The following is a 16,331-nucleotide window of genomic DNA, read 5'->3' on the forward strand; positions in this document are numbered from 1 at the left end:
AGACATTTTTCCAGCCATTCACAGATGGGAATTTAAAACCATGTTAGATCCCTGCCCCAGAACATGTAATTGTTAGTTCCTAATATAATTGAGATATACCATGGTATGTATGTGTATTTTGGTATGTCCAGAAATACCATGATACAGACTTGTTTGCAGTACCCAGCTCAAGTATGTATACAGGAGGCAAAAAACCTCACCAAAATGCAAAAATGTAACCAAGAATGAACACCATACAAAGTTAGCTCCCTTGGCCGCCTCTCAAGAGGGTAGGTGCTATGAAGCCCACCCCATACTGGTGCCTAGGACACGCTGGCAACAAAGAATGGTTGAGATGCAGTGAGGCTATAAGTGTGTATCTGATTTTATATTTATGTCAGAAAAAGCTCCTCTTTACTTCATAGAGGGGAGCGATAAATGAAATAAAAAGTACTGAAGTTGGGATTTTTCTATTTGTAATTTTGTTTTATTTAAACATACTGAACTTGCATCCTGTGTATACATAAGCCTACATAAAACCGAAAGCCAAGTAAGGATATGAACTGCACTTAAATTAACACATTAAGCTTGTAACTTATAACTTAATTAGCTGAACTAAAAGTACATGTAATTAGACTAAAATGAAACAGTAAAATAAAAAGTTTTGCTAATACACAAGTGAATGAATACATTTGTTGAATGCACTTAACAAATGACAAAGAATGATACAACTAATAAGTTATTTGTAATTCTAAAAACAAATTATAGATAAATAGATTTCTAACAAAATTAGGAATGTGAAAAGTTTCATATATACTAACTAAATTTTTAAACAATCATTTAAAAATGGAATCTGACAATCACTCTTTTAGCCTAACTTGAACAGTGTGTATTTATAAAAATATTCAACTCCTATTTTTGTCTCTAGGTACCTAGACAAACAATCTGATTAAAATTAGATCTCCACGTCTTGGGTGAAGATCTGACAGTGACTGCTAAGGGGTCATGTTCTAATGACCTTTGAGGTACCCAATGGAAATGCAGCTTTCTGAAATTCAGAAGTGAATGAAATCGATAGGTACACACTCATTCTCTTCAGCTATAATGCTCAGTCTCTCAAAAACAAAGATATATAACTTCATCTGATTAGCTGATAAAATTAGCAATTATGGTAATAACCTAGGTCACCAGAACATAACCCCTTAGCAGTCGCTGTCAGATCTTCATGTAGAACTGTGGAGATCAGATTTTAAACAGATTGCTTGAAAAAAATATTTACCTGAGCGCCAAAAAAAGATTGTTACTAAGTAGATTTATTTTACACCCCAAGCTGCAGGTCCAGATTGCAGTAGTTATTCACTTTTTATGGTATTATTTTATACTGAAACCTCAGACCTGAACTTGTTCAATTAAAAAACCCGGGATCTCACAAACTGCCTCTTTTTTATCAAGCTTGATGTAACCTGTATAATTTTTGTAGAACAAGCTGTAAATGACTATAATAGTCCCCACTTAAATACTCAATATCCCTGGTCCCTTGTTTAGAAACAAAAGTTAACCCTTCCAGCTTACAATTAAAGACTACATAGCTGTGGCAAACATTTAAACTCCATCAATCATTCAATTATACAAATTTGTCTACAAATCAGGTATTTTAGCAGGACATAACTTATTATTGGCTTTTTGTGTAATAGATATCAAATCTAGGGTTATCCAACCTGAAAGGACAGTTTTAATTAAGAAATAACTGAAACTAAGGATAACTCTTGCTTGCCCACTTGCTAGGGTTCAATTGTAACTCTGGATAGAAACTATCAGTGTAGTTTAGATTTGATCCTTTTGCTTGGAGAGAGAATGGGACTACTAAATAGGGATTGAGACAAAAAATTGCTTTAAAAAATATTGTAGGGCCAACTACAACAATCTAGTTTTTTTAAGAATTATTTAGTATTTATTCAGCTCTATACATATAATCAGTGCATAGTGTTTATCTGGACATCTTCATGTAAAATCACGGGATGAGATAAAAACTAACTACATATTAAAATAAAATTTAATGGAATGATTCAGTATGAAATTGATATATCTGAAGTACAACAAAAAAGTAATAACAATGATGATGATGGGATTTCAAAAGTTAAATAAATAATCTTCACAATGCCAACAAGGATATTTCTTGCGCAAGCAGAAATGGTGCCTGTGCCCATCATTATGGAAATGAATTAGACTAATCTTGGAGAACCGTTTCAGGAGTAAATTGCAAACTTTGGAATTTTGCATAATTGGAGAAAATTTTCACTGGCACTGGGACCCAATTTTGGCCCATTCCCCTCCCCATAACGAAATCTATCTACAGAGCCTATTTTGTCAGCACCAAAATAATACATACAGTGTTTACTAATGTATAAGATGGATTTATCTGGGAACTGTATAGACCCTGATCTCTTGTCACATAATAAGTTAGCTGATCATTGTCTGTGCTGTCTGCTTGATATCATTGGTCAAATGAAAAGTATAACACAGGAATTTGACAATTTGTGCATAATAAGAGTGTGTGTGTGTGATTTATATTTTTAATCTAGCTTTAACAATTTTTCAGTTATATATCACTATGATGTCTGCAGTGTGGCAGTTTAAAGTGATGTCTAGCAATGGGGCATCATGCTGCTGACATGTAGCATGATGTCCCACCTAGTCACATTATCCTGACACCAGGCCAACCAGTCCTAACACTAACCTCTTAATGCTGAGCGCCTAGCAAGGCAGCTGTTCGTACCATTTTTATAAGTCTTTGGTATGACTCGGCCGGGATTCGAACCCACGACCTCCCTCATCCATGGGACACTCTAACCACCAGGCCACTAGAGTGGTCCATCATAAGAGGGACTGATGCTCTACAGGCTGCAAAAAATTCTAGAAATTCAAAACAAGATCATTTCTTCTTTTTAACTGCAGAGTGCTCAAATGATCTCTGATATTCTTCAAAAAAAGATTTTCAAATTGGCTACTGTGGTGGATATTTTTAAAATCAACATGGCACCATTTTCATCTAGGATCAACAAGGCATCATAATAAGTATTCTGGTGGAAACCCTATATTTATTATCCGATTGGCATCACTTCTTTTTTGTACCAGCGAGACATCATAAGAAGTCTTTTGTTGCTAGCACAATGTCAATATGGCCAGCCATTAAAGAGATGTAGTGATAACATGATGTTCAAAATGGCCATTGTTACAGTTATCTTATTAGTCAGATTGGTCATTTTGATATGATACCCAATTTTGATCTGACCATCATTCAGAAGGAGTAGCGATAAAGATTTTAAAGATGGCTGCCATGGTGGCCATATTGGATGTCACATTGGCACCATTTTCATTTATCACCAAATGGGTATCATAAGAAATCTTTCAGTGAAAACCCCATGCTGATATGATATTCAAAAGAAATAATGATAACAAGATTTTCAAGGTGGCCACTGTGTCAGACATACTGAATGTCTTAGTGGCACTATCAGGACCAACTAAACATCAAGAGATGTTTAGTAAATTCTCCATGTTGATATATGACCATCAATTCAAGAGGAGTAGTGATAATGTTAGCAAGATGACCACTGTCGTTGACATCATTTTAATTTTGGACCAGCTATACATCACAATACTTCCATTCAGGAATAGCAGTGATAACAAAATATTTTCAAGATGGCCACCATATCGGCCACCTCAGAGACATCAGATTGGTGCCATTTTCACTTAGGATCAAACAGACGTCATAAGAAGTCTATTTGATGTAACCACATGTCAACATTACTTTTCTTTCAGAAGCAGTGATAACATGATTTTCATGATGGCCAGTCTGTTGGTCATATTGGACATCAAATCAGAACCATTTTCATTAGGACCCATCATATATAATAAGAAGTCTTCTGGTGAAAACCCCCATGTCAGTATCGGTTTCCATTCAGGAATAGTAGTGAAAAGATAACTAGATATGACAAGAAGTCTTTTAGTGAAACCCCATGTTGATGTAACCATCCATTCAGGAGGAATAGTGATAACAATTTTTTTTAAGCTGGCCACAGTATCAGCTACATTGGACATCAGATTGGCCCCATTTTTTTAATTTCAAACTCACTACACATGTAAGAAGTCCTTTAGTGAAAACCTCATCCTGATATGACCATTTATTCTGGAGAAGTAGCAATAACAAGATTTTCAAGATGTCCTCTGTCTTGGCTATGTTGGAAATCAGCTCAGCCCCATTTCATTTAGGACCAACTAGAAAACATAGTCTTTCAGAGATAACCCCATGTTGATATGACCATCCATTCCAGAGAAGTATCCAAAACAAGATTTTCAAGATGGCTACTGTGGCAGCCATACTGGATACCAGATTGGCACCATTTTCATTTAGGACCGACTAAAAGTCTTTCCGTCAAAAACCCCATGTCTATATGATATTCCATTCAGGCAGTAGAGCACTATTGTGGCCATATTGGACATCAGATTAGCCCCATTTTCAGTTAGAGTTAACTAGACATATTAAGAAGTCTTGAAATGAAAGCCCCATATCAATATGATCACTGATTCAGGAAGAGTAGTGATAGGAGGATTTTCAAGACAGTCATTGTGGGGTTGCCATGCTGGATGTTCAAGCACCACCATTTTCATTTAGGAGCCAACCAGATCTTAAGATGAATGGGCCTGTCAAAGTTTATGATAATTCTCCAAGTAGTTTAGAAGGTAAAATCAGTGTCTATTTTATATATATATATATATATATATATATATATATATATAATTTGAACTTTAAAATATGAATGGAAACATCCAATTTTATCCTTGATCATGGAAATACCATGTACAATACAACATTTAACAAGTGTAAAACACCCAATCTGACACCTCGCAAATCCTTAACTGATGGCACATTATGTACTTGTCAACTTAGCATCCACATGTAGTGTGATTCGTATTATAGCATATATGATGGAATTCCTAAATTCTTGCATGAGGAAGCTGTATAGTTAGTTGGTCACACAATGATATATTAAATCTAGGTCTACTTAAGTACTGTTGGGATTATATTAAAAAAAAACACAAAATTTAACCAACATCATACAAAGAACAAAATAGAAAGAAAAAAAAACATTCAGGACAAAACTCTGAGACAGTTACCCGTCAATGCATGATGAGATAAAAATGTGCTTAAAACTTAATACTAAAAAGTACTATAAACATTTAAAAATTCTATTTACACGAGATTCATGACAGTCGCACAATACACTTTCCTCCTGAGGGATATTTGCAATATAGAGTCTAGTATGGATTAAAACAAGATAAATAACAATAAACAGTGTGTACATCTTTTTGAGAAAGGAGAATTTCTTTTCAAATCTCTTCACATGATCATTTATAGGTCTATTTACATGAAACATAAAATAAGTATTCATTTATGGAAGACCACTGATTATAAAAACGTCTCGAACAGGTTAATGTCTGGTAACCAATTTTGAACAAATAAGTACATTGGTTTGTGCAAACAGGTACATTGCTTTGGGAGCACATGCCAGGATGCTTTCTGTCAAGTTTGGTAAAATTCTGTTCCGCTATTTTGGTAAAGTCTTTTTTTAAAAATCTATTTTTAGTAATGGCTGACACATTGGAATGACAGATTATACCATCGATTATTGTTGCGAAACATCTGCCTCTCCCAACAGAAAACTTGCAATATGTTATCTTGTTTCCTACCCTTGTCAGAAAACATTTCAATTGCAAACTATGGAGCTGTAAATATGTTATGTAGAAATTAGAAATTCTGGTGTTTTGTTTTTTGGGGGGCTTGGAGGTTTGTTTTTGGTCAAATTTACACAAAAATGTCAAAAGTTTGAAGCTTTTCAATTTGATCTCATCCAGTAATTCTCCCATCTTTAGATTATCACTCAAAACTTGATTGGTGACGATCAGCTGCACAAAAACAAATGTTTATATTTTTTAGGAATCTTTTCTTTTATTGTAATTTTGTCTTGCATGTGAAAGCAAAAGGGATAAAGAAGTCACTTTATCATGGCAGTTTCAGACAAGTGGGATAAAGAAATCATTTTGACATTGCACAGTCAGTCAAGAGGGAAGAAGTGATTACTTTGTCATCGCTTTAATGTCACACAAGTAGATATAATAATCGCTTTGATATGTAAATCCAGGAAAGAAAGTCACAGAAAATAAAGTCACAAGCAAAAGCAGTTTCAGGGAAAAAGTCAACAGTTGTTAAGTCTAATTATACTATGTTTTCTTTACAGTAAAATCAGTGAAAAGTTATTCTGCAAGCTAAAAAAAAATTTGAAAAACTTGCTTTATCATTAATAAATATGCTGAATTTTATGACAAATTATAATAAAAATATATTACTTCAAGTCCTGTACAGTTTCATTTTATCTCATCCAATTTGTTTTACAACAATAATCCTGTGATTTTGTTTTTAATGTGACTTTATTTTCCAGGTAAAAGTGTGACTCTTTATCTGTTACATTGCTTTCTGTGAATTTCTTTCCATCGTCTATCGTGGGATAGTGGCACAAGTGTGGCATACAATGATCACTTTGTCATGGCAATATCATCACAAGATGAATAAAGAGACCACTGTCGAGGCAGCATCACACACAAGTGTAATAAAGAGATAACGTTGTCATAGTAGTCCACACAAGTGGGACAATAGTTCCTTGAAGGGACTGACGCTCTACTGTCCAAAATGAATTTCCAGGAATTCAAGAACATTTCTTCCTTACTAACTGCACAGTGTCAAAACCATCTGATATTTCTGAGCAATAACAAGATTTTAAAATTAGCCGATGTCAGTTATATTTGATGTAAGATCAGCACCATATTCATGCATGACCAACCAGAGCCTTTTGGTGAAAACATCAGGTAGACATGACCATCCATTCAGGAGAAGAAGCAAGATTTTCAAGATGGCTGCCATAGCGGCCATATTGGATGTCAGACCAGCACCATATTCATGCATGACCAACCAGAGCCAGGTAGACATGACCATAGTGGCCATACTGGATGTCAGATCACCACCATTTTCATTTAGGACCAACTCAACATCATCAAACATCTTTTGGTGAAAACCTTATGTCGACATGACCATCCAATAACAATAATAAATAACAAGATTAAAAAAATGGGCACCACTGTCAGATTGGCACCATTTTAATTAAGAACTTGATATCATAACTCTTCTGGTGAATACACCATGTTGATGTTTCTTTCCACTGAGGAGTAGTGATAACAAGATTCTGACAACTGCAGTCACTATTTCATTTAAAGCAAACTATAAGTCTTTCTGTGTAAATCCCATGTCGATATGGCTATCCATCATAGGAAAGTTTCAATGACAAAATTTTCAAGATGGCCACTGTGGTGGCAGTTTTGGTGGTCATATTAGCACCATTTTCATTTAGGATCACCATAACATCATAAGAAGACTTCTGGTGAAAACCCCATGTAGGCATAACTTTCAATTCAGGAGGAGTGCTGAGGTGGCCATACCGGATGTGAGATCCACACCATATTTATTTAGGACCAACATGACATAAGAAGTCTTTAAGTGAAAACCCCATGCCGATATGGCCTTCCATCGAAGAGAAGTAGCAAAACAAGATTTTCAAGATGGCCATGGTGTTAGCCGCATTGGTTGTTCAAACATCACAAGTTTCATTCTCAACAAATTAGACATCACAAAAAGACTTCTGATGAAAACCCCATTTTGATATCACTGCTCAGAAGTAGTAAGAACAAGATTTCAAGCTTTCTGCTGTGGTGGTCATAATGGATGACAGATCAGCACCAACTAGACCATCATTGCTAATCTCCATACAGTTTAGGAGGATTAGTGATAAAACATTGTGCTAAATGACAAATGGATGACCAAAGATAGACGTCAGATGAAGGATGATAGACAACAGGCTATCACATAAACTCTTCTGGTCTATGACCAGTAAAGCTAAAGAGATCACATTGTCAAGGAAGTATCACACACAAATGGAATAAAAAGATCACTTTGCGATGGCAGTATCACACAACACAACGTTTTGAAATAACTTAATATCTAACCAAGGACAATCTTTACCCAGCTGTTAACAGCCTACACCCAGATATGATGTCACATTATACATCACCTGACCAGAGTCCATGCTGTTCACTTGAAATCTCAAGTTGAACAAACAGTGCCAAATCTGATCTGCTTATGAATTACACAGTATATGACTTCCAAACTAAGCTGCATTCCCTGCCTGACTTGCTTTGGTTACAAACTGTCTGCTTGCTTTAACCAAGGACACTATTAATGATATGTCAGTAGTGACTGTGTTGTCAGTTACATTTAAGACTTGTGTTTTACGAAGGAAACAACCTACCTTTTATTTTCAAAGCATGCAACAGGTACATGGAATTCTGATAAATAAAGTAATGATTTTATTTTGTCCAATTATGTTTAGTGCTATTTGTCACATATTTGTCTAACCCAGTGGTCAGTTGTAGTATACATGCACTTCACTATCTCTGTCAATGATCAAAGATCACATGATAAGAAGGTGGCTTACATTCAGCTGAAATTCTTTTTATACATTTGAGGAATGCACAATTTCTATACTTTTGTCTTGGGGATCAATCTAATACCTCTAAATCCTCACTACCCCTACGCACTTTTTGATCCTTTACAGAAGAACTCTGTCAAAAAAAAACTTTATTCATAATCCCATTAAAAAATTGCAGTGAAAATATAAACTTGATATTATATCTATCGATAACAACCTTCCTAATAATCTAAGACTTCGATTTAAGAATAATGACAAAAGTTGTACATGTATGTGTGATTCACCTACATTAATGGTAACATTTTTGTGGGTTGCTGTTGCTGCCTGAGAAATGGCTCAGAGGTCACAGGGTATTATCTAACTGAAGTAACATATATGGCTTTAGGCTGTTAACAGCTGGGTGCACCATGTTCATAATTAAATACAGTAAGCATTTAGGACAAAGTTTTACTGGTGCTTCCCTAGGTTTTGCTCTCACATGCAAAACATGGAGTTCTTGGAATACTCGTATTAATGGAAACATACATTTAAGATAATAACCCCATATTCCAATACCAGAATGATGTATCTTTACACCACATATTATCAACCTGACAGCAAACTAAAACAAAAAAATAGACCGAGATTCACCATTGCATAGAGTGCCAGTAGATCGGATTGCATGCCTTTCACTTTAAATCCTAAGTAACCTTGGCTGGTTTGATCTGGAATTCTGGGAGTAGAAGAGGCTCTTTTTAATTGTGTAATTGGACATCTATTATGTGTAATTGGACATCTATTATGTGTAATTGGACAGCTATTATCAAAAGCATTTATGCAATGTCCAAATATCCAGTGGAAGTATGCATAAGATATGCATAAGATATGTGGCATATGCATACAAACCAGGCACTATTTTCAAATTGTAAATGTCAAAATGCATCTTGTACTATTGTATTTCCACACACTGAAAATTATTTTAAGTCATCCTTTTAAGCAAACAGATATCACGAAATATTAACTTTTATAATCTCATTTCATATTGGATAATAGAATGTTCTGTGTGCACACTGCAACAGTCAACAAGAATGGCAGTTGAAGGTCACCAACTTCTACTACTACTTCTATGTCTTTAAAGTGTTTGATCTAGACACCTAACTGTATTTCTTCTAGATCTGCTCTCTCGTCTTGCAAGACATCAAATCAAACCAGCCACCTGACCTACTGGCACATGAAGTTAGGGCAATATGGGTCTGTGATATTTGCAATGGATAAATGTTGTAGAATTCATATTTTACATTAAGAGTCATGTTTTGTTCCATCTGTTTCATTCTTGTATCTATCATCTGCAGCAACCTTTCTTCTTTGCCTCATTTTCATCAAGTCTGAAAGATTTCTCAATTTCTCTGTCTTCTTTCTCCCTTAATAAGCTACAAAGAAAAAACATTAATATGTACTGTAGCACTGATATGACGACCCCTTACCCCCAAACTATTTAACGTCTATGTGTATTTGCCATGAAAACTGCATGGCAAAAAGGCTGCTATGCCCGTAAATGTTTATAGCTGCTCTACATAATTAGTCAATGAGTCGAGGTTTTAAAAATGATTTCACTCTGATTAAGCAAAAATTTCAGATTTATTTCTCTGAATTACTCTCCTCATGGATATTTTCACCCCAATGTTAACATTACTACCATTTATCCATTTGTTTAATTTAATATAATCACATTTATAAAAAAAAAACAATTTGTGATAAAAAGAGATAATATTGATATAGTTAATTATTTAATGCACCAAAAAATTCACACTTTTGGCTCCTGTCTTAGAGTTAGTATTATCTTTCCATGATTAACTGATTTTCTATCAAACTAATTATTTATAGAAAAAAAACTAGTTCTTCTTTCAGAAATTTACACTACAGAATTTCACAACAACAACAGTACTTTATTCCACTATATTATTTGCAAAATTAATTATTAACTGACAACAAGTCGACTTGCTACCTCAAAAATATGAAACACCTAATTAATAGTCATTTGCTGTAAAATTGAATGGTGATGCTTTATTGTATCATGTCCATAAATGGGTCTTCTAATAACAAAAGTTGTTGTGAGTCTTTTTCCATTAATTCTGGCCTAGGCTTCACATATCTGGTTTTATTCTGGCCTAGGCTTCACATATTTGGTTTTATTCTGGCCTAGGCTTCACATATTTGGTTTTATTCTGGCCTAGGCTTCACATATTTGGTTTTATTCTGGCCTAGGCTTCACATATTTGGTTTTAAAGGTACCATGTGATGACATGCTACCAACCAAAGCATATAATGATGGGGTTTATGTATTAATGTCTATAGCTCAGACCAATTTTGTTTTTTTTGGGGTAAGTGCAGGAAATAAGATTTCACACCTCTAATGATTGTCCAACAACATAACAATGCATACACTATATATATATATATATATATATATATATATATATATATATATATATATATATATATATATATATATATATATATATATATGTATGTATGCAAACACATACAGTAAAACACTGCTTATCCATCATCAGGAAATGTTTGGATGAAAAAGTAGAGCTGTGAATAGAAGTGTCTGGTTTAAATAGGTCCAAAAATTTTGACTGTATATCCATCAGGAACCTATGTAAATATTCACATTTTAAAGATATTTTATATGTTAAAGGTAAGAAATGTAGGAACAAAAAAATTATAAGATATTAAATAAAAAGAATCCACAAGATTCTGAGTTGTCATGATGGTATGATAACATATGTGTGATGGACAGTCATTTTATGTGTGGTTGGTTGAATACATTTCAAAAAGCTTTGCTAACGGTAAACTTGGATGATATGGATTCTACTAACAGCTGATTAATTGTTATCACCTATTAAGTCAACACTAATCAATGCTCAATAATTAATCATGTAAGTTAAGACTAAAGAATGCCTTTCATAACACTGTTATAAGTCTTTAACCATGCTTGTTTTACCTGGGATTTCTTTATGACAAATTACAATATTTTCAAAGTGCCACTCACTTGACAGCAGTAAACAACCTCTCTTTGCCTCTCCCTCTCCCCTAATGTGAATTATGTTTACTTTAAAAATAAACTTTTGTTATTCATAATACCATTGTAATTATAACTACATGAGATTATATTTTATTGTGTTTAATTCTTACTTTGTTTATTTTTCTATGTTGGCATCTTTATCAGAATATTATTTTAATTTCTAGATACATGTATATTGTAATAAATAACAATAAATAACAGGAGTCGCTTTAAGGGACTGACACTGAACGGGGTGAAATGAATTTCCAGGAATTAAAGATAAGATCATTTCTGCCTTTTAACTGTTGAGTGTTGAAACCATCTATGTTATTCTTCAATGAAAACAAGATTTTCAAATTAGATGCAATGGTAGACATAATGGATTTCAGCTTTTAAAACAGTTAATGTGGCAGCCATTATAGATGTATGGCTGGCACCATTTTCATTTAGGAATTGTGTACAAATCTTATAATCATCATGGGGGAATCGTGACAAGAAGATTTTTCATCATGACAGCCATACTGGATACAAAACTGTCACCATTATCATTTCAGACCAACTAGGTATCGTAGGAAGTCTATTGGTCAAAAACACCATGTTGATACAGCCATCCGTGTCAAGAAGAATAGAGATAGCATGATATGACTTTCTATTTAAGAGGAGTAGCAATATACAAGATTTTCAAGATGGCTGCCATTGGGGGCCTGTTTTGATGTCAGATCATAATCATTTTCATTTAAGACCAAATGGACATTATACAATGTCTACTGGTGAAAATACCAAAATAATATTACCTTATGTTCAAGGAGAGTTGTGATAACAAGATTTTAAGATGGTAGCCAAACTGGATGCCAGATTGGAACCATTTTATTCAAAACCAGCAAGACATCATAAGAAGTCTTTCAGTGAAAACCCAATACTGATACAACCATCTATTCAGGAGTAGCTATATCAAGATTTTAAGGATGGCTGCCACAGAGGCCATATTGGATATCAAATTATCACCATTTTCATTTGGACAAACTAGATGTCATAAGAAGTCTTTTAGTAGAAATTCAATATCATAGGAAGTCTTTTAGTAGTAATTCAATGTTGATATTGAATTATATGATGTGATCATCCATGTAGCAATAACAAGTTTCAAAATGGCCACAGTTGTCTCAATAATGGATGTAAAAAATGGCACCATTTTCATTCAGCGCCAACTAGACGTCATAAGAAGTATTTTTGTGGAAAACCATGTAGATATCATGTCAGCCTGTTACTAAAATTATAATTCACCAGTATCACTCCCTAAAAAATGGATATAAAATGCAGTGATGCATCCGTTATAATACAAATTATATTTCTCTTTCAATGAAAAACGTATAAAATGACATGTCATACGTGTAGCCAGGTGGTGTACAAAGTAGTTTTATTATTGAAAATGTTAAAAGCTTTAGGGGTATGATTTTTATACAGAACAATAGGGACCAGCAATGCCAGACCTGTACCAGAACATCCATCTCGGGTTCATGGGTCTTTTCTTAGGATATCTAATTTCTGATCAAAGACATTGTGCAATATGTGTATCTATCTATCCTGATGTCACTTACCTTGCCAGACCTCTCATGGATTCTGCAACATTATGTCCACTTTTAGCACTAGTCTCATAGAATAAAGCACCATATTCCTGCCAATAAGAAATAAAAACACAAATTGTATTTCCAAAACTTAAAATTTTGGGAGGATAATATAAAACACCCACAATCAAACAATTCAGAAAATCACATGCCCCACCCCCATTTCCTGTTATTCCTGGAATTGTCCAAAATAAATTAATTTTGAGGCTGCTTAAAGGTTGTGCATCAAATTAAACTTATATAAATCAACAGAGGCTGATGAAAAGACTTATATAATTAGTCGGGGGAGTAGAAAATAGCAAAATTTATCACATTAAGTTTTTTGGTATTTAAGATACTTTTATTAAGCTGTTGCTGTGCTACAGATATTATCACATGATTCCCATTTCATATGCTTTTAATTTGCCGACATGATGTCACAAGTTGTGATAATTCATGATATTATATCATCATGACCTCTGATAGGAAAAAGTTTGTTTCTCTTCACACATAGAGTACTCTTATCTTCAAAGATAGAATATTTTTCTCTTCAGAGACAGAGTCCTTTTCTATTCAGATTCACTTCGTCTTTGCAGATAAAGCATTTTGTCTTCCCAGATTTACCATAGTGTATAGGGTATTTATATTAATTGTTTGTAGAAATACTACCACCAGTGTGTTGTATTGGCTTTCCATATTGTTATAATTGTAACTCATGTTCACTAGTCCTGATATGGTCCACAGCGAAATTCACCTAATTCATATGACCCTCATTAAAAGCCTATTTGACTACTTAATTTGATGTTTCTATATAAGCGATCAAGGACTGACATAAGAAATAAATCTACTTGATTATGAAAAATAATGCTGATTTGAACAATAAATGCTCAAAATGAACTTTACTTAAGACTTTGCTTTGAATTACTTTTTCAGCAGCTGTGTAATTCCACCTCAAGGTCATAAGTGTAGCAGTCAAAAGCTGCACCTCTAGAAATATCCCTGACAAAAAGGTTGGTCTCACGTCATAATTGCAAGTTATATTAGCAGTATGAATATCTTCTTTAATATGCATTGATTAAAAAAAACAAGACATGCATATCACTGCATAACTAAACAAGGATGGTAAATGTAATATAATGCCAAGTTCATCGTCCAAGAAAGATCTGACACTTTTAAATTGTCTCCCTTTATCATGTGTAACTCTTTCATGTGTCGGCAATATTTGCAGTAAATAATAAGTTGGACTTATCAGGACAATAATTGGAAATACTGAATAATGCAAACACCTTGCACAGAAGCTGTGCTTGCTCAGAGAAAATAAATAGAACATAATACATGTGGGTAATATTTTGAATATCATCATATTTTTAATTAAACTCTTACGGCACATTTATGTTTCTGGTATTTAATACAGAATTCCATTTGTATGCATCAGACAGTGTGCCCAATCTTTTATATACTATGAGCTTTAAACAATTTCTTCAACAGGTCAAAATCTGCAGTTACTGCCAAAACATGCAAGATCCCAGAGCTAATACTGACACTTAGTATATACTACCACACATTTTAAATTTAAAACAAATAAGATCTATAAAAATCCAAATACTGCAACATTTCACAGTTTTTCAAAATATGTTTCTGATGTAAAATTGTAATATTCAAAATATAATACATAATGGGTTCCTTGAAACCACTGTCAGTTAGATTTTTGAGATCCTAAATGATTTTTAAATGTAAAAGAGTGTATCAGCACATAGTACAAAGATCAATTCAACTTTGTTCTTAATTAATACAAGATTAAAACCTTTTGAAGGCCAATGGCACACAATCTTTTCCACTTGTGAACACTTTATTTTACACAAAAATAAACTTAGTACATAATTTACACTGAGGAAAAAAGCAACAAGGGTCCCTCAAACATACTACTCTTTTGGACAAAAGGAATTTCTTGTTTACTAAATCCATCTCTGATATTTTTCAATGATAACAATATTTTTGAATCAGCTTTTCATTTAGGAGAAAGTAGACATCATTAGAAGTGTTTTGATAAAACCCCATGTCACAATGATCATCCATTCAGGAGAAGTGGTAACAAAGATTTTTTAAGACAGTAATCATGGCAGCCATAGTGGATATACAACTGGCACAATTTTCATTTAGGACCAACCAGATATCATAAGAAGTTGATTGGTTAAAACCCCAGGTTTATATAGCCCTCTCTTTGGTTGAATTAGAGACAACAAAAAAATTTTAATTAGCCACTTGGTGGCCATATTGTGTATTAGTTGTTTTCATTAAGGACCAATGACACCATAAGAAATGTTCTGATGAAAACCCAATGTCAAAAAGACTTTTCATTTACAAAGGATGGTGAAAAAAAGATTTTCAAGGTGGTTCACTTTGGTGGCTATATTAGATATCAGATTGGCACCATTTTCATGTAGGACCAACTAGATATCATAAACAATCTTTTGGTTAAAAGTCCATGTCAATATGACATTCCATTCAGGAGGAGTATTGATAAGATTTCAAGATGTCCAATTTGGCAGCCATATTGAACCTCACTTCTGCATCATATTCATTCAGGACCAGCTTGACATCACAAGATGTTTTTTTTGGTGTGAAAACCTCATGTTGATGCAACCATCCATTCAGAAGGAGTAGCAATAACAAGGTTTTAAGTTGGCCTCTGTGTGGAGGCCATATTTGATGTCTATGATATACGAGGTCTTTTTGCAACAGACTGAATAACCAGTCAGGAAATCCTGGCAAATTCTTTTCTTTAAAAATCTAACACTACATACAAAAATAAACTTTAGAGTGCCGTCTTAAGTACAAATGGACACCATAAGAAGTTGGTGAAAACCACATGTCAATATAATTTTTCTGTTCAGGTGTAATTGTGAAAATAAGATTTTCAAGATGGCTCCTATGATAGGCATACTGGATGTCAGAACAGCACCATTTTTATCTAGGATCAACATGACATTATAAGAAGTCTTTTAGTGAAAACCCCAAGTTAACAATACCATCCATGTAGGAGGAATAGTGATAAGATTTTTCATGATGGTTACTGTAGTGGCTATGTTGGATATCAGATTGATATCA

General features: G+C 33.9%; 1 protein-coding gene across 3 annotated transcripts in view; it reads right to left on the reverse strand.

Moving 5' to 3' along the window:
• Positions 1–444: 444 nt before the first annotated feature.
• Positions 445–16,331, reverse strand: part of LOC149785355 (EF-hand calcium-binding domain-containing protein 4B-like) — a 146,664-nt gene continuing 130,777 nt past the window's right edge. For all 3 annotated transcript variants that reach the window (XM_089979263.1, XM_089979264.1, XM_089979266.1), the window contains 2 exons: positions 13,218–13,294; positions 445–9,982 (listed from right to left, as the gene is read on the reverse strand). In XM_089979263.1, the coding sequence (XP_089835389.1) occupies positions 9,895–9,982; positions 13,218–13,294 (165 nt within the window). In that variant the 3' untranslated portion in view covers positions 445–9,894. The remainder of the gene's footprint in view (positions 9,983–13,217; positions 13,295–16,331) is intronic.

This window comes from Sinohyriopsis cumingii, chromosome 13, assembly GCF_028554795.1.
Source record: "Sinohyriopsis cumingii isolate HCF-2022 chromosome 13, ASM2855479v2, whole genome shotgun sequence".
Classification (NCBI taxonomy): Eukaryota; Metazoa; Mollusca; class Bivalvia; order Unionida; family Unionidae; genus Sinohyriopsis; species Sinohyriopsis cumingii.